General features: G+C 50.3%; 10 protein-coding genes across 10 annotated transcripts; 6 read left to right on the top strand and 4 right to left on the bottom strand.

Annotated features, from left to right (window-relative positions):
* Positions 1-31: 31 nt before the first annotated feature.
* ACHE_10612A (uncharacterized protein) lies at positions 32-661 on the top strand (the record flags this gene model as incomplete). Its single annotated transcript, XM_043281209.1, has 1 exon — positions 32-661. The coding sequence occupies one exon, from the start codon at positions 32-34 to the stop codon at positions 659-661; it is 630 nt and encodes a 209-aa protein (XP_043131732.1).
* A 1205-nt stretch (positions 662-1866) lies between these two features.
* ACHE_10611S (uncharacterized protein) lies at positions 1867-3531 on the bottom strand (the record flags this gene model as incomplete). The annotated part of the gene is made up of 3 exons (XM_043281198.1): positions 1867-2262; positions 2313-2867; positions 2926-3531. 3 exons carry the CDS (start codon positions 3529-3531, stop codon positions 1867-1869), a joined length of 1557 nt encoding a protein of 518 aa, XP_043131731.1.
* A 1767-nt stretch (positions 3532-5298) lies between these two features.
* On the top strand, positions 5299-5559 carry ACHE_10610A (uncharacterized protein; the record flags this gene model as incomplete). The annotated part of the gene is made up of 2 exons (XM_043281187.1): positions 5299-5306; positions 5388-5559. The coding sequence occupies 2 exons, from the start codon at positions 5299-5301 to the stop codon at positions 5557-5559; spliced, it is 180 nt and encodes a 59-aa protein (XP_043131730.1).
* Positions 5560-7000: 1441 nt separating this feature from the next.
* On the top strand, positions 7001-9196 carry prm1 (pheromone-regulated protein PRM1; the record flags this gene model as incomplete). The annotated part of the gene is made up of 1 exon (XM_043281175.1): positions 7001-9196. The coding sequence occupies one exon, from the start codon at positions 7001-7003 to the stop codon at positions 9194-9196; it is 2196 nt and encodes a 731-aa protein (XP_043131729.1).
* A 273-nt stretch (positions 9197-9469) lies between these two features.
* ACHE_10608S (putative xanthine dehydrogenase HxA) lies at positions 9470-13696 on the bottom strand (the record flags this gene model as incomplete). The annotated part of the gene is made up of 4 exons (XM_043281164.1): positions 9470-11153; positions 11204-13155; positions 13211-13414; positions 13475-13696. 4 exons carry the CDS (start codon positions 13694-13696, stop codon positions 9470-9472), a joined length of 4062 nt encoding a protein of 1353 aa, XP_043131728.1.
* A 465-nt stretch (positions 13697-14161) lies between these two features.
* Positions 14162-15983, bottom strand: ACHE_10607S (uncharacterized protein; the record flags this gene model as incomplete). Its single annotated transcript, XM_043281153.1, has 2 exons — positions 14162-14237; positions 14290-15983. The coding sequence occupies 2 exons, from the start codon at positions 15981-15983 to the stop codon at positions 14162-14164; spliced, it is 1770 nt and encodes a 589-aa protein (XP_043131727.1).
* A 302-nt stretch (positions 15984-16285) lies between these two features.
* Positions 16286-18022, top strand: LYS2_1 (large subunit of alpha-aminoadipate reductase; the record flags this gene model as incomplete). Its single annotated transcript, XM_043281142.1, has 6 exons — positions 16286-16312; positions 16470-16768; positions 16868-16965; positions 17033-17227; positions 17337-17594; positions 17862-18022. The coding sequence occupies 6 exons, from the start codon at positions 16286-16288 to the stop codon at positions 18020-18022; spliced, it is 1038 nt and encodes a 345-aa protein (XP_043131726.1).
* A 108-nt stretch (positions 18023-18130) lies between these two features.
* Positions 18131-19231, top strand: ACHE_10605A (carbonic anhydrase; the record flags this gene model as incomplete). The annotated part of the gene is made up of 2 exons (XM_043281131.1): positions 18131-18137; positions 18603-19231. The coding sequence occupies 2 exons, from the start codon at positions 18131-18133 to the stop codon at positions 19229-19231; spliced, it is 636 nt and encodes a 211-aa protein (XP_043131725.1).
* A 1005-nt stretch (positions 19232-20236) lies between these two features.
* On the top strand, positions 20237-21375 carry ACHE_10604A (aldo/keto reductase; the record flags this gene model as incomplete). Its single annotated transcript, XM_043281120.1, has 3 exons — positions 20237-20262; positions 20314-20464; positions 20512-21375. The coding sequence occupies 3 exons, from the start codon at positions 20237-20239 to the stop codon at positions 21373-21375; spliced, it is 1041 nt and encodes a 346-aa protein (XP_043131724.1).
* A 1213-nt stretch (positions 21376-22588) lies between these two features.
* ACHE_10603S (uncharacterized protein) lies at positions 22589-23017 on the bottom strand (the record flags this gene model as incomplete). Its single annotated transcript, XM_043281109.1, has 4 exons — positions 22589-22691; positions 22738-22824; positions 22883-22947; positions 23006-23017. The coding sequence occupies 4 exons, from the start codon at positions 23015-23017 to the stop codon at positions 22589-22591; spliced, it is 267 nt and encodes an 88-aa protein (XP_043131723.1).
* Between the last annotated feature and the right edge of the window lie 1213 nt (positions 23018-24230).

The following is a 24230-nucleotide window of genomic DNA, read 5'->3' as shown; positions in this document are numbered from 1 at the left end:
CAGTGGCTGATGATTAGACAGCATTGCGGTCATGGGAGATGCATCATCGCCTGCATCAGACCTAGCCTTGGTCCCTGCGCATCTTGAGGAGCTTGATTTTGTGATCGAAGAGTATGGCAATAGGCTTTTCGTTTTTCAGGGCTTTCCTACTCCTCTTTTTGCCGAGATTATCAAAATCAATTACATCCGCATGCGAGCCGCAAAATATATGCCCGTGGGAGCAGGGGACCTCACCTATGAAGCATTCGAGACACTAAATCGTATCGAAAATTTCTCTCCCAAGCAATGGGCCGAGTCGAAGCCATTATCAAAAAGAGAAGGGTGGACGCTTCTTGGAAAGGTGCACCAGGTCACCGTGGCTTTGTACTGCATCCATTCGCTACAGAGCGTCTCGGTCCTCCCTCATATTCAGCCTTATAGAGAAATCTATGCCTCGCACGGCCAGGGTCTACACACTCTTCTGAAAACAGCAATGTCATTACCACCAACAAAGCGATTCATGCTTTGGCCGCAGATAGTCCTCGACGTAGAGGCTGTGAAAGGGGGCGTGGCCAAGCGTTCCTTTGTCCAATGCCAACTACCAGCGCTGAGCAGACACACTGGCATGCTTGCACCGTTGACAGCGAAGAGTGTGCTTGAAAAGGTTCTGGGATTCGAGTAAGGCGGATTGGGATTCTTGTTTTGATAGGCCGTACGCGTTTATGATGGAGCCTGCTGTGGAGGTTAGTAAACTGTCCTAGCTGAAGTTGGCGGTTGCTATGGCTCTGTTCTCTTCTTTTTGGGTGTAGATATGCTGAGTGGACTTCCGAGAAGCCAACGTAATTGTCGTTTGGTGCAAACTAAGGATTTCTACCTAAACAGGAAAATAGTTATGCCAAGACGCCGTCAGCCCTAATTTCGGCGGGTTTCTTGGGGCTATGCTGCACTTTACCGAATCAAAGATGATACGGCTGGCAACTATGAAAATCCTGATGTCATTGGGATATAACACAAGTACGAAATACGCCGAGTCGAGTCGATCTGGGGCTGTACAAATCACCTTAACTTATTCTTGCCATATTTATTCTCCATATGGGGTAAGTCGTTCGATCCTTCCGGGGACTTTTGACATATATAGTGCCTTGGCTTCGACTTCCAGTTTAGACTTGCAAGTAAACATTCAAAAATTGCAAGATTGACCTTTTTCAAGTCTCTCTTATTGATTGGTAAGCTCTATTACACTAATATCAGGTTTAGCATTTGAATGTTTTAGATGAGAGGTTAACAGACTGAAATAGTCCTCGCTGTCCAGAATCGTACCGCGCGTACCGCAGAACTGAACAATCTCCTTTTCAGAAATCAGGCCATTACTCTGACGAAGCATCATGTGTCTCTCTCTTGGCTTGTTCCTCAACCATAAGAGGAAGAATGACAAGCAGGCTGCTGGACATAATTCAAGGCCGCACCCTATGACCTCTCAGCCTCAGCCGAATCACCGCTCGTCGCCGCCATCCTACCCAAGTCCTTCACGATAGAAACACGGACATATTGATAAACAGCCGTCTTGTTGCTTGGGCAGTTCTTGTGTCGTTTTCATACTGCTGTTGTGATGTCTCTGCTGTCTAGAAAGTGGATGTCTTATCTTTTCCAAGCTCTTTATGTACCCACGTCATTTCCTGGAATTTTTATCGCTTTTCTCTATCAATTGAATGGTAAAATATGTCATATTTTATGATGGCATTTTGGGATGCTATGTCAAGGGTTATCGGCTGTTCTGGTAGACTAAGCAACCTCTGCTAGCGAATGAAACGTCTTGACTTGTGCAACCTACAGAATCACCATCCAAGTAAGACCAGCATCCCAAGCCTGGTCAGTAATAGCGCCATACTAGGGACCACCGGCCTCGGGCTGCTCCATCATATCCCCGAGCCGAGCATCCAGCTCTCTAGCCTCCCTTTCCTCCGCCGCCGTGGGCAAATTAACTATCAAAAGATACAGCACATCCTTCTGTAGCTTCTTCTTAACAAACTGCCTGCCTGCGCCAGAAATCAGTCGACCGTCTCGTGAGGGATCCGCGGACCGTCTGAGAAGGCGGTTGACTCCTAATTTCTCATTCCTCTTTTCGTGTAATTTATTTTTCGCCGGAACAGGAACATGGCCGCCGGTAACCAGCGAGATGATTGAGCCGCTATTTGCTGGGTGGTTGGGGTCGTTGAATCGTGATTTCATGGGTTTGCGTTGTTCTGCGGGTTGGACTAGAGGTGTGCCTGGGTGTTTTGCTTCCTTTTTTTCTGTCAGCTAACGGTGTTGTAATGGGAGGCCTCTTGACTCACGTAGAAAACCGCTGCTCTTCTGTCCATGTAATCGTTGACCCAATTTCCAGCCCCTTTGAACTTGTTCATAACTCCCTCATCTTGCGAGATCTGTGCTGCGACCTGATCTAGGTCGGGATAAATCAGGCTCGCAGTCTCGGGCAGTTCAACCTCCGAATTGGTCTCGCCACTCTGGAGTCTAATATTATCCAACCCCTTTTTGAACTTTGACTTGTTTGGATCGGTATTGCTCCACTTCTCAACTGTCTGGTTGATATCGAGCTTCTCCTTCTTGGAGAGAGTCTCCTTGACAGCACCAGCCACATTACCCAGCGGCCCCTGCCGTGAACTGGGAATTTCAGGTTTGAATGCCATCACCATAGCAAACAGCCCACGCGGCATGAACAAATCCCGATTAACCATTTCTAGAAAGGTATTCGCGCGAGTACGCTTTTGCAATTCGCGAGCAGCCCCGGCGACTATCGAAACTATCGTACCAACAATCATGGCTGCGGGGGTTGGGATGGAGCCTGCAATTTGGGCGGCGATAAAAACCACGTCGATCCACGCTGAGGCCTACCATGCATTTTAGTTCCACTAGCCGTTGAGTATCGGGAAAGTGGGACAAGCGAACATGATTAACTGCATCCAAGTATTCCAAAAACCGCAGAAACACATCCTGGCTAATACCACAGTCATCCAGAACAGGTGCGTACGCTCGCACGAACCCGCGATCCTTATTTCTAGGCCGGCGTTGAGGAATGATTACAGGGCAAGGAAGACGTTGTATCGAGGCGGGAACTGGTCCCGCCGTGGCGACAAGCTCGCGAGCCAACGCTTCCCTCTGTTTGACCTTTTCCTCTTCGGTTTCCTGTTGCTCAGGAGTCACTGTCGCCATGGTCTCGTCGTGCGGCTGTTCTCTTACACTCTCGGCCATGTCGTCGAGCTGCCAGATGGCCTCGTCCTGGTCGTAGGTTGCCAGATAGTCTGCGGGAGAGTCTCTCGCGGTTTGGGGCGCATTGCTCTGTTGGTGCTCGATATTCCGGTTGATAGAATTCTCAACCTGCGCATTTTGAACAGGGTTCTCGGCGTTATCCACAGTGTCGGTAGCACTCGTTGTATAGGGCGGTGGGAACCTGGAAGGTCGTTGATCAGACGATGAAGGCCGATCGCGGGCGGCATGGATGGCTTCTGATGTGAGACCTAGGCCCGTTCTGAGGAGTTTGACGAGGAGAACCATCCCGAGGGACTTCAGAAGAGCATGGCAGTGACTACAATGGCTCGCTCGCTCGGTGCTCGATACTTGAGCCTTATGTATCAGAACAGATTCCTCCTATAACGTAATCGGACACCGAGCGGCGCGCCGCATCTCCTTTTCCAGTTTCCACCTATTTTCCTCCCACATGAATATTCAACCACGAAAATCAGCAAATGTCACCAAAATCTAAAAATCTATCTATTCCTCAAGAAGACTGAATATCCTTAGCCATCCAAGCCTATGAAGATGGGCAATTTCACACAAAAGCGGCGGCGGCAGCAGCATTTGATATACCACCACGGACATTGCAGTATCGGCTATCTGGTCGGAAAGCACGCTCAGATAGAATGCCCAATTCACAAAAGCTTACCAGATTAGAAGAGGTGTCCCTCAAGCAATGGATACTGGACATGGATAAACGTGGCCTACCACCAACACATGCTACTGTGTGCAGAATGGCCAATCTACTTCTGTCAGACCGCAAAGCATCTGATTCAGTCAGTGACAGATGGGTATCCCGGTTCATTGAACGGCATGGCGAGCTTAAATCCAAATACAATCGCAAATATGATTACCAGCGGGCACAATGTGAAGTGCCTGAAATAATGGGAAGATGGTTTGCACTTGTCCAGGATACAATAGCAAAGTATGGTATCCTTGAACAGGATATCTACAACTTTGACGAAACTGGCTTTCAAATGGGTGTGGCATCTACAGCAAAGGTTGTTACTGGATCTCATCATTCTACAAGCCGTGTTCGAGCTCTACAGCCTGGTAATCGTGAGTGGGTAACAGTTATTGAAGCTATTAATGCTTCTGGCTGGGCTACACCACCAATGGTTATCTTTGCAGGAAAGGTGCATCAGTCCACATGGTATCAAGATATTCCAAAAGACTGGACCATTGGCCTGAGTGATAATGGATGGACCAATGACAAGCTCACCTTCCAATTTTGGCTTCAGCAAGTCTTTGAAAGACATACTGCATCGCGGGCAATAGGGAGATATCGCTTGCTTATTCTGGATAACCATGGAAGCCATGCTACTGCCGACTTTGAACATTTCTGCAAAGATCACTTCATCATACCCCTCTATATGCCATCTCATTCGTCACATCGCCTGCAACCACTTGATGTTAGCTGCTTTGCACCTCTCAAGGAGTTCTATGGCCAACAGGTCCAAAACAGCATGGAGCTCGGAATCAATCATATTGACAAGCAAAATTTCATCATGCTCTATGAATATTCCCGTACAAGAGCATTATCTGCAGCTAATATATGCAGTGGATTTGCAGCAACAGGTCTAGTACCTTTCAATCCACAGCGTGTACTCGATAAACTTGGTGTTGTCAAGATAATAACTCCTCCATCATCTTCTCATGGACCTTGGACTGCAAAGACACAATCTACCCAGGAAATTCAGCATCAGATGCATCTAATCCGATATCTAATCAATCGAAATTCGCAAAGCCCACCTAATCAAGCAATCAATCAAATGGCAAAGGCATGTGAGACTACTATGCATGAAGTTCTCATGCTCCAGAACCAGGTCCAAGACCTCAATGCAGCCAATCAACGTCAAAAACGCAAGCGTGAAACTGTACATATATATCAGAAGGAGGGATTCTTACAGGTGCTGAAGGGCAGCAACTTGCTCAAGAAGCTGAGAAGCTGCAAGAGGCTAGGGAGCCAAAGAAACGGGCACCATCACGGTGCAGCAATTGTGGTATAGTTGGACATACACGTAAAAAATGCCCTGGTAAATAACTTTTCAGTATATACAGTTTAGTTGATTTGAGTATTGAATATAATGCTATTGCAATCTATAAATGCTTCGTAGGCATTTTGCGCGCCGCTCGGTGTCCGATTACGTTAAGCACGATGATGTTGAATGCCATGAAACTACAGCTGGCCCGGATGGTGCCAAAAATAACAATGAACCTCGTATAGCACCTACACATGTACCTTTACGCGACCAGGTGGATGCAATTGCCAAGACGCTTATCAACTAAGCCTTCTTCTTGCATCACCTGTGCAGATCCCAGATTGAAAGCGAGCATCTTATAAGTAATCCCGTAGTGAGGAGGAAAGCGTCATGCATGGCCTAACACAAGAGATCCTTGCGCTTCGCTGAATGAGGAAAATAAGGTCGGCAACAGATGATGAGCCGTGGGGCATAGATCTGGACCAAACAAATCATTCTAGAAAGGCAGGTAAGGGGCTGTCATTTCATGGTATCGTCAATTTGTCGACTGATTCCCTGCTATCGTATCATGGACTGCTCAAAAGGGAAACGAGACTGTATGGCAGCTATTAGCTAAAGGCGCTGTGTTGAGTCGATTGTAAGGTGGTGCGGTTGCTGCATAGCCAGGATACAGAAATGGTCGAGGCCGAAATATATAACGGGTGATCGAATCTATATATCTGGAATGACCATCTGAGGTAACCTGAAATAAAAACATAAAAAATACAGTCCAGAGATATTTCTCTACAGTAGTAATATCAGTAGTAATATGAGTACATAAGGTGCTATTATTTCTGTATGTCGCGTTCTCAAGGTGTGGTTTCCACGCGGGGCACCGTTCTTATTGGAACACACTTCCCCAGGAGACTACCTCGCCAGTCATCCATCCTACGCTTATGAACATGGAATTAGCATGCTTTCAGGACTCACCGTCAATGTCTCTAGTGACATATCCAAGACTGAATCCCACGTGCTGGGAGAAAAGAATGGAACAAGAATAGCGACAACAAAGAACCAGGCGCTACATTGTCCTACACATGGACCATTCGAAGGTCTCATTGGAGATTCACTTTCCTTCAGCGCTTAAGACAACATACCGACAACAAAGGATTGGACACCAATGCAAACTTCTAAGCGCCCGGCCGGAGCCTCCAGCTATCTTTGGGATCAGCGTTCTGCAGAGCTCAGGTCCGCGCTAAATGAAACGGGTTTCTGCAGAATGTTAGGACCAGATTTGATAGATGGGGTTATTTTTGGATGTTGGGGTTGAGTGAAGCGCTGTCTCTGGGTGTTTGCTTGACTTCAGGCTTCAAGATGAGTCGCGCTTCTTGTGTTCTGTTTTCCTTTTATTCCTTTCTTTGCTTGTCTTGTCTTATTGTGTGATTTATTTTCATTCGCTTTGTTTCCGCGGGTTCGGACGGTATATTATTGAAGCATTGTTCCTTCAGCGTGCCTTTCGCTGCAGTCGCTCATTCACTATCAATAGACTCGATTCTCGGCCATGCTTCCTCAATAGAGCAATTCCTGTTGTCTATTCTATTCTATCGAACCTATTGTTGCCGGCCAACAATCTTTCTCCTCTTTCCGGATTTTGGATAGATTCACCCCCCGAGAACTGAGCTCTGCATCTACCACCGAGAACTTCTCAGTCTTTACCATCTTCGAATATTCGACATCTACATCACATCTGTGTTTTACAACTACGCACCATGGGTCGAACAATCTTTCCCCTCCTCCCGCCATATGGCGCCCAAGATCCCAACCACGGACATATCGTCCCCTCCAACCCCGACGGCATTACACCATATCTCGGTCTAAAGTCTCGCCTCTCCCAAGTATGGCTCAATCGGTGGACTATACTGCTCCTTCTAGTCCTGGCCCGAGTCTTAATCGCCGTCGGCGGACTAGAGACGGACATGGGCTCGGCCAAGCGCGAGGCATTGTCAGCATGCACATCCGTGGAGTCGATGGGAAGTGCGATGGCGTCAATGCCGCACTATTCGTCCCGGGGAGTGAATGAGCTTACAGCGTCGAGCGTCGAGGCGGCGGTTCGGGGGCTCAAGTCAACATTGATGCTAATGGTGACCGGGGTTGAGGAGATTATTCTCTTTATTATCAAGGTGATGTACCAAACGTACCTGTGTCTCATCACCATGGCCGTCCGAGGCACCGTGGACGTTGGAGTCGGCCTGCTGAAGGATGCGACCAGCTTCCTGAACTCCACCGTCAAAGAAGTCGGACACGACATCGCAAGCGCAGTCAACACCTTCGAAGACGGCCTAAACAAATTTCTCGACACAGTAAACTCCGTCGCCAGCGCCTTCGGCGGCAGCGTTCCTGACCTCAACATCTCAAGCTCCATCGACAAGCTAGAAAACGCCCAGCTCCCCTCCTCAATCAACGAGGGCCTCGATAAAATCAACAGCTCCATTCCCACCTTCGCCGAAGTCCAAAACTTCACGGAAAATGTCCTGCGCTGGCCCTTTGAAGAAGTCAAAAAACTCATGAACGAATCTCTGGGCACCTACGAATTCAACCGCTCCGTCCTCCCCGTCCCAGCAAAGGAGAAAATGCACTTCTGCGACGGAAACGACGGCATCAACTCCTTCTTCGCCGGCATCGGCGACCTAGCCACCACCGCCAAAAAGATCTTTGTCGCCGTCCTGGTCATCCTAGCCGTCCTCTTCTGCGTCCCAGTCGCATGGTCCGAAATCCGCCGCTGGCGCACTATGAGAGACCGCTCCCAGCTCGTCCGCAAAGAAGCCCACGACCCAATGGACGTCGTCTACATCGTCTCCCGCCCCTACACCGCAGGCGCAGGCATCAAAGCAGCAAGCTGGTCCAGCAACAGCCGTCGCCAGACCCTCGTCCGCTGGGCCGTCGCCTACGCAACATCCCCGCCAGCCCTCCTCGTCCTCTGCCTAGGCATCGCGGGTCTCTTCTCCTGCCTCTGCCAGTTCCTGCTCCTGCGCGCGGTCCAGAAGACCGTCCCCGAGCTAACCTCCGAAGTCGGCGACTTCGCAGACGAAGTCGTCGACTCGCTTCAGAACACCTCAGCGTCATGGGCCAATGGCGCCAACGGCGCCATCGCAGACGTTAGCTCCGACATCAACAACGACGTCTTCGGCTGGGTGAATACCAGCACCACGGCCGTCAACGATACGCTAAACACCTTCGTCGATAAAACAACGGGCGTCCTGAATGATACCTTCGGCGATACCCTCCTCTACGAACCCATCATGGACGTCTACGAGTGTCTCATCGGCTTGAAAGTCGCGGGTATCCAAAAGGGTCTTACATGGGTGCATGACCACGCGCATATCGACTTCCCGCTCATCCCGAACGATACGCTCTCCCGCGGCGCACAGGAAAGTATCGACTCGGGGGACTCGGGGGCTAGTTTCCTGACGGACGCAGGCGACGACACAGCCGATAAGATCACATCTGTCGTCGCGCGGGTAGTCAACAAGATCGAAGAGGAAATCAAAACGGAAGCAATCATCTCCGCTGTCGTCGTGCTGATTTGGGTCCTTGTTGCGCTGATGGGTATCTTCCGCGCGGTGTTTTTGTTCTTCATGCGTGAGAAGAATCGTGGTGAGGGCGGTGGCTTGCCGTCATTGAGTCCGGGTCCGAATCCGAATGCGGGGTCTGGGCCGGGGCCGGATGGGTTCTTTGATGTGCCGTTGACGGCGATGCCGAATTTGAACGCGAGTGGGGGTGCGGATGGTGCTGGGGTTAGGGAGCTTGATCCGGTTGGACGGGATTATGGGTCTGGTCAGCCCGCGCCGAGGTATGAAGCTAGTGTGGGCGCGGGTGCAGGTGTGAAGGGGGCATCTGCTGGTGTAGCGGTTGTGGATGAAAATGTGTATCCCGATGAGAAGCTTGATAAGTCGTATGGCTTGTAATGATGTGAATGGGGATTTGGGGGGTTTTGTGGAGCGTTGATCGCTTCTCTCAGCGTCGGTTTGTGTTTCTAACTTGTGAGACTGTGTCTCATTTTCTTTGATTTGCATTACATGAAGCTGCTGTTTTGTACTTGAAAATACCTCTTAGATATGGTTTAATGTTGTGGTCTTGATTCAAAATGGATACGTTCGAAATGAATGCTACCCCTAACTAAGTTCAAGGTTAATGATAATCATTTCCAAGACAAGATACAACGCCGACATATCAAAATACTAAATCTCAACAAAAAAGCTCTTCTCCTCCTTCTCCGGAACAACCCTCACCCTCTCAATGATCGGATCCACACAACTAACCCTAATCCTCTCCGGCGTCGCCGGACTCCTCAACCTCAACACCTCACTAACCCCCCACTCCCTCCTCGCCGCCTTGAGCGCATCCCTAATCCCAAAGAAAACCGCACTCCCCATAAAAAGCGGCGGCTCGCCAACACCCCGCGAGCGCTGGATCGTCCGTAGATTTTCCCACTCCACGTCCTTGAGCAGACTCACGTTGAAGACCTGCGGGATATCGCGGAAGCCAGGGATTTTGTAGTTCCCGGGACCCTTGGTGGCGATTTGGCCGGTTGCTCTGTGCCAGAGGCTTTCTTCGGTCGTGAAGAGGCCCTGGCCTTGGATAAAAGCGCCTTCGATTTGGCCGTAGTCGACGGCGGGATTGATGGATTGGCCGACGTCCATTTTGATATCGGCCCGCAAGACTGTCCAGTCGCCTGTTAGAGTGTCAATTTGGACTTCTGCCGCTGTTACGCCTTGCGTGAAGTAGAAAAACATCTGGCCTGTGTTCTCGCCCCAGACGTAGCCGATGTCGGGGGTGCGGTAGTAGCCTTGCGCGGAGAGGTTGACGCGGTCGAAGTACGCTGCGTTGGCGAGGTCTTTTAAGCTGGCATTGGGCATTTTCTTGCGGTAGGGTTGGAGGCGTTGGTTGAGTTGCTCGCAAGCATTGAAGATGGCGTAGCCATTTAGGTCGGAACTAGCGGAGGCGGCTGTGGGCGATGTGTTGGCAACTGTGTTTGTAGCGGTTTCTGAGATGAAGACGTCAGATTGGGGCACTTGAAGAGCTTCTGCTGCTATCATTATCATTTTGGTGTGTAGGCCCTGGCCCATTTCGACACCGCCGTGGGCGACGAGCACGCTTCCATCACGGTAGATGTGTACTAGTGCTCCTGCCTGGTTCAGGAATGTAGCAGTGAAGGAGATGCCGAACTTGGTTGGGATGATAGCCATGCCGCGTTTCGACCATCTGTGGTTCTTGTTGTATTCTTCCACGGCTTTCCGGCGTTCTTTGTAGGAGCTCTCTTCCAGGACTTGCTTGTACATAAGCGGAACATGCCAATCCTTGAGCTCCTGGTTGAAATGAGTCTTGTCACCAGGTTGATACATGTTCTTCTCCCGTAACTTCTCCACGGGGATATTTAGATAATCCGCGACTTCTTCCACAATGCATTCCGCGAAGAAAAGCCCCTGGGGACCTCCAAATCCACGGAATGCGGTGTTGGATACCGTGTTGGTCTTGCAAATGCGACCCCGAACATTGACATTTGGAAAGTTGTAAACGTTGTCAATATGCGACAAACTTCTATCTACAACCGCGGCAGAGAGATCTTGCGTATTGCCACCATTGGCAAAGACATCTGCGTCAAGTGCAAGAAGCTTTCCATCTTTGGCCACCCCCACCTTCCATTGGCAGAGGAACGGATGACGCTGTCCTGAGACGGCAATATCTTCATCGCGGTTGAGCATGCATCGAACCGGTCGCCTAGCCTTTGCAGCTGCTGTGGCGCATATACCAGCGAGCAGAACGGAGCGCGTTTCTTTACCGCCGAAACCACCACCGAGTCGCTTGACTCTAGAAACAATCTTATTCTCAGCAACGCCGGTAACCTGAGCAACGTATGCTTGTCTATGAGGATGTTAACTTGTTCCAATTTCAAGAGCTGGGCGCAAACTTACGTCTCGGTAGGGTTCTGAGTACTACTCCAGACCTCCATTTCACCATCCTCGAGCTTCGGAATGGCCACACAAGCCTGTGTTTCCAGATAAAAGTGCTCCTGGCCACCCATCCTCGACACCCCCGTAAAGACATGGTCCGCTTGTTTGAAAGCAGAATCGGTATCACCATTTTTGATGGAATGGTCATGGCCAAAGAACGATTTCGCTTCAATTGCCTCCTCAATGGTCAGGATTGCCGGCAAATCCTCGTATTCGACTTTGACAGCCCTGGAAGCATCTTCAGCAGCCTTCGCTGAGCTTGCAAGGATCATGCCGATAGGCTGGCCGGCGGTAGTAACCTTGTCCACTGCAAAGAACTGCTCATCGGATACTGGAGCGCCCCACCAATTGGCTTCTGGGCTGGGCAAGTCCTTATGCGTGACGAAATAGTGGGCACCTGGCATATCCAAAGCCGCGGATGCGTCAACATTAAGAATCTTGGCATGAGCTTTAGCTGAGATGACAAGGCAACCGTATAGCTCGTTCTGCTGCGCAGGGATGTCGTCGGTATATTGAGCCTCACCAGTGGCTTGTTTCATCGCCGAGACGTGAGGTGTAGATTTCCCAAGGGTGTTTTGTTCATAAGCCACTGATGACTCCTGATCCTTCTTCCCAGAAGAAATAGCTCTCTCGATTTCAGCGACCACGTCCTCATCAAGATCAGCGGCACAGACATTGAGCTCGCGGAGGACGTCATGGTAGAATCGGTAAAAGAAACCCAAAGCAAGAGACCTGCGATACGTAGCCATACCGCCCGGAACTCCAAACTTCAGATCAAAGTCCCTCTCTAGGGCACCCATGGTACCCTCCAAGGTAGCAGGGCTGGTGAACCTTTTTCCGTTTAAGAAAGTTTCTGCATTCTTCGCAGAGACAGTCATCGGGGCTAGACCTCCGAAAACCAAGTTCACGCCTGTGACATCGTTCGTGGGCGAGAGTGATACGCGTAGAGCGGCGTTGACAATGGCAATATCATCATCCTTTCTTTTTGACTGCTTGTAAGCACGGATATATTCCCCTTTTGCCTGCGAGATTGGAATGCGTAGACTGGCAATAATAGCGTCCGGAGGAAGAGCGGTCGTTCGGTACCCTTTGAAGAATTCGCTCATCGGTAGGTCTGTCTCTTTACCCAGTGACTTGGCAGTCAAGACCGTATTCGTTGCGACAAAAACTGGGTTTAGATCTGAAATGGGCGACGCGGTAGCCAAATTTCCAGCCGGAGATGCGACATTCCGAATTTGCCTCCCGGCGAAGTAACGGAGCTGTTTCTTGATGGCGTTGAAGGGCTGGCCCCGAACAGGGCCATATCTTTCCAGGGCTTCTTCGCAGATATCGTCGAGGTCGGTCAGAGACACGTTGGCGCCGATCTCCAAGTGGTCGTCTTGAAAGGAGTACTGGCGCAGTTCGATAATATCGCCCACGTAGACGGAGGGATTATACCGCAAAGCCTTAAACTTAGTCTCGATCTGTGTCTCAGTGCTCCCGCCGATGAGCTTTGCTGTAGGATGAACGCTCTTTATTTCCAGGAGCTGTTCCAATGTAGCAGGTCGATACCACTTCTTTCGTTTGTTGCCCAATGCCAGTGGTCGAAATTCATGTTTCCGTAGAGCCGAAGGGAATATTAATTCCGTGTCTGGGCTGTAAGGGATGAAATCCGGTGGTGAAAATTTCGCCGAACTGCCATTTTCACCGTGGGTCTCCGGGTGCTCTTCGCAGCATGAACCGTTCTGTTTCTCCATACAACAGCCACCTCCGCCATTTGCAGTCGCTTTCCCACAAATATTCGATGTATTGAAGCTCTGGGCTGCGTCCAAGATAGGCCGGTATCCGGTGCACCGGCAAAGGTTTCCATCAAAAGCTTCTTCAACGGCAAGTTCCGACGGCTTCGGGTTGTTACGCAGGAGGGCGTAGAGACTCTATACGCGTATGAGCATCCTGCAAAATATCACACGCTACATATGGATAACGCACCATGACAATCCCTGGCGTACAGAACCCGCACTGACTTCCATTTCCCACCGCGATCCGTTGCTGCACAGCATGAGGGTTCTTGATACTCCCAATCCCCTCGATTGTTATAACATGTTTCCCATCGACACTAACCAAAGGCGCAAGACAAGCGTTGATGGAGGCATGGTAGATTTTCTTGGTCGTTGGGTTGAAATGCGAGACAACCTGTTTCGATCCTTAGCTGGATGCTCTCTCTTTTCACAGAGACGGCGTGGATGAACATACTACAGTGCATGCTCCACAACCTCCCTCCGCACAGCCTAACTTGGTGCCTTTCAGCCCAATGCCTCTCAGATATTCGAGTAGTGTAACTTCGGGGTCGATCGAGTCTAGCGTGACTCTCGTGCCGTTTAGGTAAAATCGGAGAGTGTCGTCCCATCCTTCGGTAAGATGAGTGAGGGTCGTGGCTTTGCTGGGGACCACAGTCTCTGTGATTCCGGGAGACATGGTGATAGATGTTGTCCACTTTGATGCTGATAGTGGTAGGTATCCAAATGGAGCTGCTAGCTAGCAGTAAGAGAATGCTATCCTCGTGACCATGCGTCTCTTTCGATGAGAGAAAGAGGTCTTTAAGAGATGAAAAGAAGTGGACAGCAAACTAAGCAAGAGACGCAGTCATGCTGGCCACATCACGCGAGGGGAACTTATATACAGGCACTGATAAGGCCTTATCGCCTCTTCCCCGCAAAGATCACGGGGATCGCCACTATCCGACGGCCAACGACGGTCCGCCGATATAAGCACCAAATATTTAGAAGTCATGTCTATTCTTCCCAGTTCAATATATAACGCCGACCCATATGCTCCGTACCCGAATAACAATTCTACATCAACATCGAAATAGAAGAACGAATCCCGAAAAAAAGTGATAAATGCATAGAAATACGCCATAGCAACGGGAGGATGCAATGTTTACTCTTTCAGCCTAGCTCCTACAAAGTCCTTTTCTTCGTCCTCCCATCGCTTGCGCTCAACGACGCTCCGGGCCCTGTATACCTAGTTAGCAAAAATGTTTATTTAGAGTGGAATAGGACACGAACCGATACGCCCGCACAAACCGCCACACCTCAGTGTCCGCCAGGTTCCATGCTTCAGCCATGTCCTTGATATGTACTCGGTTGTTCTTCTTGTCCTTGATAGCATCGCGGGCCTTTTGGAGAAGATCGTATTCACGTTCAATTCCCTGCTCACTGGGGTTTGCGTGTTGCATGGATTCCTTGGCTTTTCCTTCGTTCTTCTGGTCGACATTACCATTTCGGGGAATCTTGAATCCGAATTGCCATTCGAATTCATCCAGAAGTGTGGATGGAAGAGCCTGGCCAGCCTCCGCTGGCAGAGATTCGACCGTCATCCACAGGGAGGTGCCCATCGCGGAATCACTTGCGACAGCTTCTTTCAGGATCACTGCCCTTGAAGATCCTCCAAGCTCGCTGTCCGCAACAGTACTGGTCACTTCCTTCAGCCATGCGTCGCGTTCAGTTTCGCGGCGAATATACCGGCTCGTGACTTCTTCGGTGTTGTTCTGTAGGCTGACAAGGGTGTACGGGTGGGGAAGAGTGCCGATCGTGAAAAGCTGAGACGTGTTCTTGTACATAGAAGGTTGGGTAATAACCATTGACTTGTCTGGACTACACGGGTGGCACTTCTGATTGCTTGGCGGGCAGGAGGACGGCATCGGAGAGGTGGGACATTGGGCGAGGGCTTTCGCCAGTCGCAAGGAGGGCTCAACGAGGGCTGTCGTATATTTAGGAAACGGCTTCAGAACAGCGATTCCGGCCGGGAAGGTGTTTTGGAACGTGTTGTGCAGGTGGGAGTTGATCAGCTCGACAAGCGCCAGTCGTCCAGCTGTGGGCGATCTGACAATTTTTTCCGCAATTTCTGGGTAATGGTTCGTAATCGAAGTCGAGCTATAGTAAGCCAAGGCAGTCGGTTGCTCGACCCTAAAGATTTCTGGGGAAATTATATCCAACATCGACTTCGCCTGGGTATTCTCCTTCTGGATCGCATTCTGAATCGCATCATTGATGCGCACCTTGTCACCTGCAAACAGAGCACTTCCGATGTGATCGAAACGTGATATCTGAGCGGGATCAACGCCCCGGCGCAGATAAGACAAAAGCGCGTCGTCGTATCGAGCCATTGGGAAACAGTGAACATCCGCGAGCAAGCCGGTGCCCATGTTACCCCACGCCAACCATCTAAACATGTCCGCTTCGAGGTCTGGGTTGAGTTTCATTCGCTGAACGGCTTCGTACATCGGGTTGTTCATGGCCTCGCCGCGGCCCAAGATAATCGGACGGAAGCCTTGGGCATACCAAGCCCGGCGCCATGCGAGCAGCAGCTGACCGTCCGCATTCTCTTCCTCCTTATTATTCTTTTCACTGTTCGCGTCGTAGTAGGTGTAAATGAATGGCCGGTCCGCCAGGGGAGGGAGGACGGAACGACCCTCGTCAAGGGTGATGGAGGACGAGAATGGATTGATCCATTCCCAATGGCTGTACCACTTCGACTCGCCGCTCGTGCTGTTCTTTTGCTCCGGAGGTTGATGCGCAGCCGGCCTAAACATGGGTAAATGGAAATTGCTCAGTTTAGGGACATATTTGGCAGGACCGGTCACTTCTTCCTCGCCCGTCAAAGGGTCGGGAGTCGGACTAGGCGAAGAGGAAAAGATAATTAGGAGAAGAGCAACGAAGACGACAATAGAAATGAGCGCCGTGCTCCGATGAGGAATCATCTTTCCTCGACACGCGCGCTGCACGAAATAAGAATGATTTGTCTTGGAAGAGGAAAAAAGGAGTGAAAGAAGCGAATCGAGGTCACGGTTAAGGGTGGATTGTTTGTCCCCTGATCATCCGAGCCGATGTCTACAGGAGAAATTCAATGAAGATAACGTTTATTGGGTTGGAAAGAATGGCATATAAGGTCAAGTAAAGAATGAAAGTATCACATCACGTTGAAATATCACGAAAGGCTAAGTTTGTTGTTGGGTCTATGAACAATCGTATTCGTACTGGAAGGAATCCGATCCCGTGATGAATGCCATACTTCCAAGGCATCTTATATGTATTCTGCCTCAGGCCGTCTACCCCTCGTCAAAATAACGTGACCCGCCGGAGCAAGAATGATCCGCAGTAATTTGCAGACCCTCTTGACTTTTTGGATAACCTCAATTCTCGCGCCAAAATCCAAGGAAGCATATCACGTCATGGGTGTGGAATAGCCTACCTTGCACGAACGCCTTGAGCGATGGGCTCAATGGCTACAAAGTCTCACTGTTTCCTTTCTTACCAGGGATTCTCCCGACAACCAGCAGCCCGACAGGCACTCCGAAGATGAAGCCCTGGAACGTATCCGCTCCACCTGCCGCGCCTACGGCTTCTGGAACGACGTCTGGACCAGCAGACTGCAGTATATCTTTGGTGACCTTGGCAAGCCGCAGTTCCACCTGTCTGACTCGCTCTGGGATGACCTCACCAACTGCGTCAACGCTGTGATCCACACGGAGCTCTTCTCCACCGGGTATACCCTTACTCGACCCTCAAGCCGGCTAACGTCTGGAAACCATCGATTTATTGAAGCTCTGCGGTAGCAGCAAGACCAAGCTGTTCTCTTCGTCAGTTCGACCAGTACCCTCAAGACGGAGCATTACGTTCAGGAGTCTGAGAATGCCCTGGCTGCTGGCAAGGCTGGTGTCAGCAACGAGGGTCACCTTGAAGGTAGCGCCGTCGGCCTAGGAAACAGTCAGAACAAATGGGCTGATGAATGCATCGTCCGCGAGGCTAGCCGTTGAGGATCGAAGGGAACTATTGTCCGTCTTGGATCTGTTTTCGGTGACTCGACCACAGGACGTACGTACCCCAACCCCCCCCCCTCACATCAGCGTTTCTCAAGTCACCGGGCACCCGCGTCTGCGATTCAACCAGCTCCTCGGCGCGCTGCAGCTGTACGGGTACAACGTGCCGCAGGTGATTACGTGCCGTAGGCGTTGGCGCTGGAGGGATACGTGAATGGTGGACAGCATGATGATCCGGGTCGCAGCATGCCTTCTAAGTCTCATTCCCCTTCTTTTACTTTTGACGAAGTCTAGGACAAATTACGCGGGCGACTACAGGGTACCTCTACCACTTCGTAGCCTCCGATCTCCTCTCGAACACCGCAGCCGCCCTCCGTGCTAACGCAGCCTGGTCCGGCATCGACGCCTCCGCGGGTGCAGCTGTGACTGAGGAATTGGTCGGTTTATATGCGTCGTATCTGACAAAGATCGGATTATTGCCTACGCCTACTGCTGTGGTGACTGAGCCCGAGACCTTCCCCGAGGCGGAGCTTAATGAGGATGAATGCGTTGGTGAGTGTTGGTGGTCGTGGGGTGCTTCATGAGTATGATACGGGGTGGTGATATTAGCAATCCGTTGGTTATTAGCCTTGCTACAGAAATATAGTATTCTGGTTCTATGGGTCCTGGTTATAGGAAGTGCATTTGTTTGATATGTCGATATATGCTATGTCCAAAGTGAAATTAGTATATAGAAGTGTTTCTAGATGTATTCAGTCTTTATCCAATTCTCGATAACTATGCAGCACTGTACTACGGCTTACAATACTCATCGATCAGCCCATACTCAGCTGATCAAAAGCACGCTCAACATCTCAACAGTTGAGGCGTTCGGGGGTAACTCGGCATTCGGCACCTCGTGGGATTTTGCCGCAATCAACCTGCCAAGGACAACCGCACCAGTTCACCGGCCGGTCAAGCACTCGCCATTCCCCTCTTGATTTCTCCTTATATCCACATATCCCAGCTTTCAGAAGAGACAATCAAGAGAAGAATACAGACCAACTCTTGCATAGCAAGCGATAAGTCAACTTGATTCAACCACAACCATGCCAGGTAAGTTGGCCGATGGAGTTGAGCTAGTCTTGGCGTCTTCCAGTGTTGCGTTCCGCTCGTTTCTTCTCCATATCCCATGACCCCATAATTCTTCAAGTTCCTGTACCGGTTGATTCTGTTTATTCCTGGTATTGTTGCTGTCGGGTCTTTGTTGCGGTTCATTTGGACTTGTTGGGGGCGCACAGTGTTCCTGGAAACTTTTTTTTTCTCCTTCCCCTCCCTCCACTATCCGTCCTTGAATCCTACCACGAAAAGCATTCTCTTTTTTTTTTCTTCTTCCCTTTTCATCCACCACAATGATTATCGCAAGGCTGTTTCCGCGATCGAGCTTTCCTCGCTTCTTGACCGGAATGCGAGAAGTTCAAACTCGCCGACCGACAGTGACTCACACCCCTGCCGCAAACTATCGCACATTTTCCACAACACCAGCATCACTCTGCTCAGCAAATGCTGATCAAAACCCAGACCGATACTTCACTGCCCTGAGCCAGAACAAGGAATGGGCCGCCAAAACCGCCCGTGAGGAGCCCGACCTCCTCGCCAGCCTTGCGGTCGGCCAGCGCCCCGAAATCCTCTGGATCGGCTGCTCCGACTCTCGCTGCCCCGAGACCACCATCCTGGGCCTCAAGCCTGGCGATGTCTTTGTCCACCGTAACATCGCCAACGTCCTGCACACGGCCGACCTGAGCTCGTCTGCGGTCATCGAGTATGCCGTCCGTCACCTGCGCGTCAAGCATATTGTTCTGAGCGGCCATACAGGCTGCGGAGGTGTCGCTGCGGCACTGGGTAACAAGCAGCTTGGTATCCTCGACCCGTGGTTGGTGCCCCTGCGCCAAATCCGCGAACAGAACTTGCAGACTCTCCAGTCGCTGCCGGCGGACGAGGCCAACACCTTGATGGCGGAGCTGAATGTTCGCGAGGGAATCAAGACGCTCCAGCAGAAGAGCGTTGTGTTGGAAGCGATCGAGGAGCGGGGATTGACGATTCATGGAGTCATGTATGAGGTTGGCAGTGGAGTGCTTCGGGAGTTGGACACGAACGACACGCAGGAGCAGCTCAAGGCACGACTTGTTTCGTACAAGACGGAGGCATAGACGGCAATCGGGCGGGGTTTCTGGTTATTTCTGTCATTAAAGCGTCAATTTGCATTTTGTTCATAAGAGCCTGCCCAGTAGGGGGTTAGCAAGTCATCTCGAGTAAATATCATGGAATATATCGTTTTTGTCGTATACTCAGGATTCCTCTCACATGAGTAGAAAGAAAGAAACGAAGAAACAGAGAAGAGAAGACGAGGGAAGGAAGGCCATTAATCCTGGTTTTAGAGCACACTCACTCTTTTCGCTCCCCTCTTGGTGCCTACCGTTTTGGGTATGGTCCCGGCCGAAGCGGGTTTTGGTCGGAACACCTTCTGCCTTGGGAGTTAGGCCGCAATATAGACCTCAGGCACTCAGATGCATCGCCTCTTCATCCATCGTTGTCGTCTCTTTCTCGCTCAACTCTTCATTTCTTTTCAAGATGGACACGATAAGGATCTCGTTTTAGAAAAAGAAGACCACTTGCTACGTCTAGCAAATCTCGCTCAATGGCGATTTGGAGCAGAGACGCGACCAGGTAATACCCAGCTGCTCTGTTCTTGAGTATCCTGATCCTCCAGGAAACGGACCTTGCTTACAATAAATACCAAGTCTACCCGTGTCCTAAAGGTCCTTATTCTGTACGCGGTCCTTACTTTACAACCACAATGAGGTCCGCCGGTTCCCCAATCCCCGCATCGTGAGGCGGTCAGTTCGAAACTCAGATCGGGCAGTCGACAAGCATGCCGAAGATCAAGCCGGTGTTCTGGACCGAAGCCGGAGATTGAAGAAGGCCATTCGGCTACAAATCGGATGCTGGACTCTGTCGCTTCAGAATCTCGGCAGATAACAACGTCATTCCGAGGCGCTTAATAATGGGTGAGGGGCCAGCATTTATAGCTGTTCTTGCATTGCATTACATTGCATTGACCGTATTCTATATCATTCTTGGGTTGTGAGTTATTCGGCTTCTTGCTGGTTATCTCAATTACTTACTGGTTCCTGCTACAGAAGCGTCGCGACATCATGGCTAACGAAATGGAATTCACCCGGTATGCGATTCCCCACGACCATCACAAGAGGCACGGAGGCTAACTTCTCAGACTTGGAAACTCGGGTCTCAAGATCTCCAAGGTTATCCTGGGTGCCATGTCCTACGGTACCAAGGAATGGCAGGACTGGGTTTTGAACGAGGATGAAGCTCTCCCTCTGATTGAGCACGCCTACAAGCGTGGCATCAACACCTGGGATACTGTACGTTCATGATACATCTCTCAATGATATCTAAAGCTGATGATCAGGCCGACGTCTACTCCCACGGCCAATCCGAAGAAATCCTCGGCAAGGCCCTCAAGAAATTCCAGATCCCCCGCAACCGCGTCGTCATCCTCACCAAATGCTTCTTCGGCGTCGACGACGAAGGCAAGATGCCCCCGATCTCCGCCTCGGGCACCAATGACGGTGAATTCGTGAACCGCGTCGGTCTCTCCCGCAAGCACATCTTCGACGCCGTCGATGCCAGTGTCGAGCGCCTGGGCACCTACATCGACGTCCTGCAGATCCACCGTCTGGACCGCAACACCCCCCGTGAGGAAATCATGAAGGCCCTCAACGACGTCGTCGACAGCGGCAAGGTCCGCTACATCGGCGCCAGCACAATGGCCGCCTGGGAATTCCAGACCCTCCAGAACATCGCTGAGCGCAACGGCTGGCACAAGTTCATCTCCATGCAGAACTACCACAACCTCATCGCCCGTGAAGAGGAGCGCGAAATGATCCCCTACTGCGTCGACACCGGTGTCGGCCTCATCCCCTGGTCCCCGATGGCCCGTGGCGTCCTCGCTCGTCCCTGGGGCTCGCGCTCTACAACCCGTGAGGCAACCGACGGTGCCCTCAAGATGCTCATCCGCAGCCGCGAGACAGAAACCGACAAGGCGATCGTCGACCGTGTCGAGGAGATCGCCAAGAAGAAGGGCGTCAGCATGGCCCAGGTGGCTATTGCTTGGTCGTTGCAGAACCCCAACGAGAACCCTATTCTGGGATTGAACAGCAAGGAGCGCATTGACGAGGCTGTTGGCGCTATTAAGGTTAAGTTGACTCCTGAGGAGGCCAAGTACTTGGAGGAGCCTTATCTTCCTAAGACTCTTTCCGCGCTTGAGCGGTAATGTATATACCAGTGAATATCCTAGCAATCTATATGTATTAAGTGAACAATGGCTATGATTTCATATATCAAACACTACCCCTGTCGAGCGCCCACATAATCCAGTCAGATGCTGCATGGTAAGCCCAGCTTTCAACAAGCGGACAAGCCTCGCGCAGTCAAACGCACCCTGTCTCACCTACTGTATCTCCCATCAACCCACCGCAATGGAAAACGAACAACCACCGTAACTCAGCGACGTGATCTCATCATCAAGCATAAATTGACCATCAAAGGTGTCCTTATAAACCCGGGAACACGATCAAACTACAACTAGACCCACCACCTCACAAGACAACCCAAGCGACAATAACCCGCGTTTTCGAACCATTTGCACTTTCCTCATTCTTGTCCACATATCCTCTGATTCCCAGTCTCAAGCTACATGATTCAACGGCCCTGTGGTGCTAGAATCCTTCGATCGACGTTTCGGAGCACAACTTAGACGTGATCAGAGGATAGAGTGCTTGCACAATGAATGTTGAACGGGAGTATCGATGGTTGTCTTTGATGGTGATGCATCGGAGTTTATAAGCAGACTCAATTCAAATGAAAGCGCGGCTAGCGGAGAGGGCAAAACGTGGAATGATGCTCAGAATGAAGTATTTCTTCATGATTACATGCGAAGTCTGTACGAGGTCTGAGGTTGAGGTTTATGAATACCCTGAACGATTTACAGGGAAAGGATATGCATCAGTTATTTGCACGTGTGACTGTGCCCCAGTCCGACTTGCAAGAACCGCTCAGAGAAAAGATATCGCCATCCATGGAGTCCTTCTAGACTATATTGATGGCTTTCCGTTAACTGATATCGCCAGCCACGCCCCTAAAGAAATTTGGCAATCCCTCTGCGACGACGCCATCCGAATCGTGCACCGCATCAGCGATCACGGCACCCTAAGCGAAGATGTCAATACACGGAGTTTTATCGTCCATAAACGCCCGAGCGCAGAAGCAGCGGCAGGGTATAAAGTACTCATGATTGATTTCGCATTATGCAAGCTCCGGAAGGAGTACGAGGATGATAATGACTGGACGGAATGAAAAGCGATACAGGATGAAGAGGGTGCGGTTGGGTTTTTTTGTGCAGGAGGTCTGGGGTGTATAGGAAGTTGGATGAAGAGTTGAGGAGTGAGGGTTGATTGATGGCTCCCTACTATTTGACAACGTCGAAATCAACTTCCTTCTTCCTTCTGCACATGAATCTCAGTCAACAGCCCGGGCCCCAGGTCTACACTCCGCAGTTCACCCAATGAGATCGCGTTTATTGCTCTGAGACTGGTTCTATCAGCGTAGATCAATGGTAGTGAAAGGGTATGCATACGTCGTAGTTTCAACCGGCGGTTGTTCGTCATTAGCAGTAAAAGGCTCCACTGCCTGCGCACCCTTTGAAATAAACCTAAGATTGACTCTGTTCATAATTAGATGCCATGATATCACAGATCGTGTAGAGCAGACGGGGCAGGTACATGTGCAGAAGAACCTTCGAGTACGTGTCATACGCTTTCTTATTCTCATATCGAACCGACAGCTTCTAAACATAGAAAATTAGTCAGTTAGACATATCTTGCTTCAGGATGTGGGCAACGAACGTAATTAGCCATTTTAGTAAAGGTTTGTTTTCTGGGGCTGAGGAAACCAAGCGATCCCGGCGCTTATATACCGGAGATCTGGTACCCGAGCTAAGGGGTAAATAAATGGATTATGCAGCGCTAGGGCATCTTCCTCAAGGTTTGGCGAGCGGCTAGATTGGGTTTTTTTTTTTTTTTTTCACGGGGTCTGCTTTAGCAAATAGGCCTTACTAGATGTCAGAACACTATAATAGTAAGGTATCAAAGTACACCACGGCTAAAAGGAAGGTTTTCGATATGCAGGTCTACTCCGCTTCCTTCATGATCTTAAAAATGCGCCCTTGTTTTCAACACTCGAGCCCGAGCAGGGCCCTAGGATTCTCATAAAACGTCTTCAAGTTCTTTTAAACCCAAATGCCAGTTAAAATACCATCTCCCAGTTTTGCACTCCGCAATTCGCCCACCGACAAGTCGTCTCTCGCTTTTAGACTAACCCTTGTTAGTATCAAACATAAATACCTTTATAGATGCTAGACATACATAGTAACAGATTAATATCCGTCAAGCAAAGTGGAAGGAACCAAAGTTGCACTTCAGCGCCCTCTGGAAGCAGACATCCCTCGCCCTGATGAATCATTAGTCATTAGAATGTGAGCGGTAGAAGAAGGGCAGACTAGATACACAGAGTAAAGTGCGCTATGGGCTGATTGTTTTCATAACGGACGAAGAGCTTCTGGTCGGGGTCATCGACTATTAGTAGGGAGAAGTCGGGAAACGGAATGGAGACAGGTAGACGAACACAGTACAGCATTTTGGAGCAGCAGATAATGTTTTTGTGGATTGATAGGATAGGGAGGGGGGGTGATGTTGCCTGTTTATATACCTCCTGATCGAGTACCTCAGCTGGTAGCCACGTACAACAGGTGTATCTGCATGTGCTGTTTAGGGTTCTATGAAAGCTGGCCAGTTCCCAGTCGTAGAGCCCCAACTACCCCGGTATTCAGTGAATGATGTAGTATAAGAGCAGGGGCCGCCGTGATCATTGTAACGAGCGTCAGTCGATAAGTATGTTGCTACTCCTGAAATTGTTTGCGGTATCTTGACTGCTCTTGCTATATGCTCCGCAGACCTTCAATGCAATACTAATCCTCCTATGTACATGTGCATATTTATCCAAAGAGGCCTTCGTGGCTTATGAGACAAACTATCGGACTAAGCATTACCGAGTAGAAAGTCACTGCTACAC

The sequence above is a fragment of the Aspergillus chevalieri genome, chromosome 1, assembly GCF_016861735.1.
Source record: "Aspergillus chevalieri M1 DNA, chromosome 1, nearly complete sequence".
NCBI classification, from domain to species: domain Eukaryota; kingdom Fungi; phylum Ascomycota; class Eurotiomycetes; order Eurotiales; family Aspergillaceae; genus Aspergillus; species Aspergillus chevalieri.
This window is presented reverse-complemented; position numbering and strand designations above follow the sequence as displayed.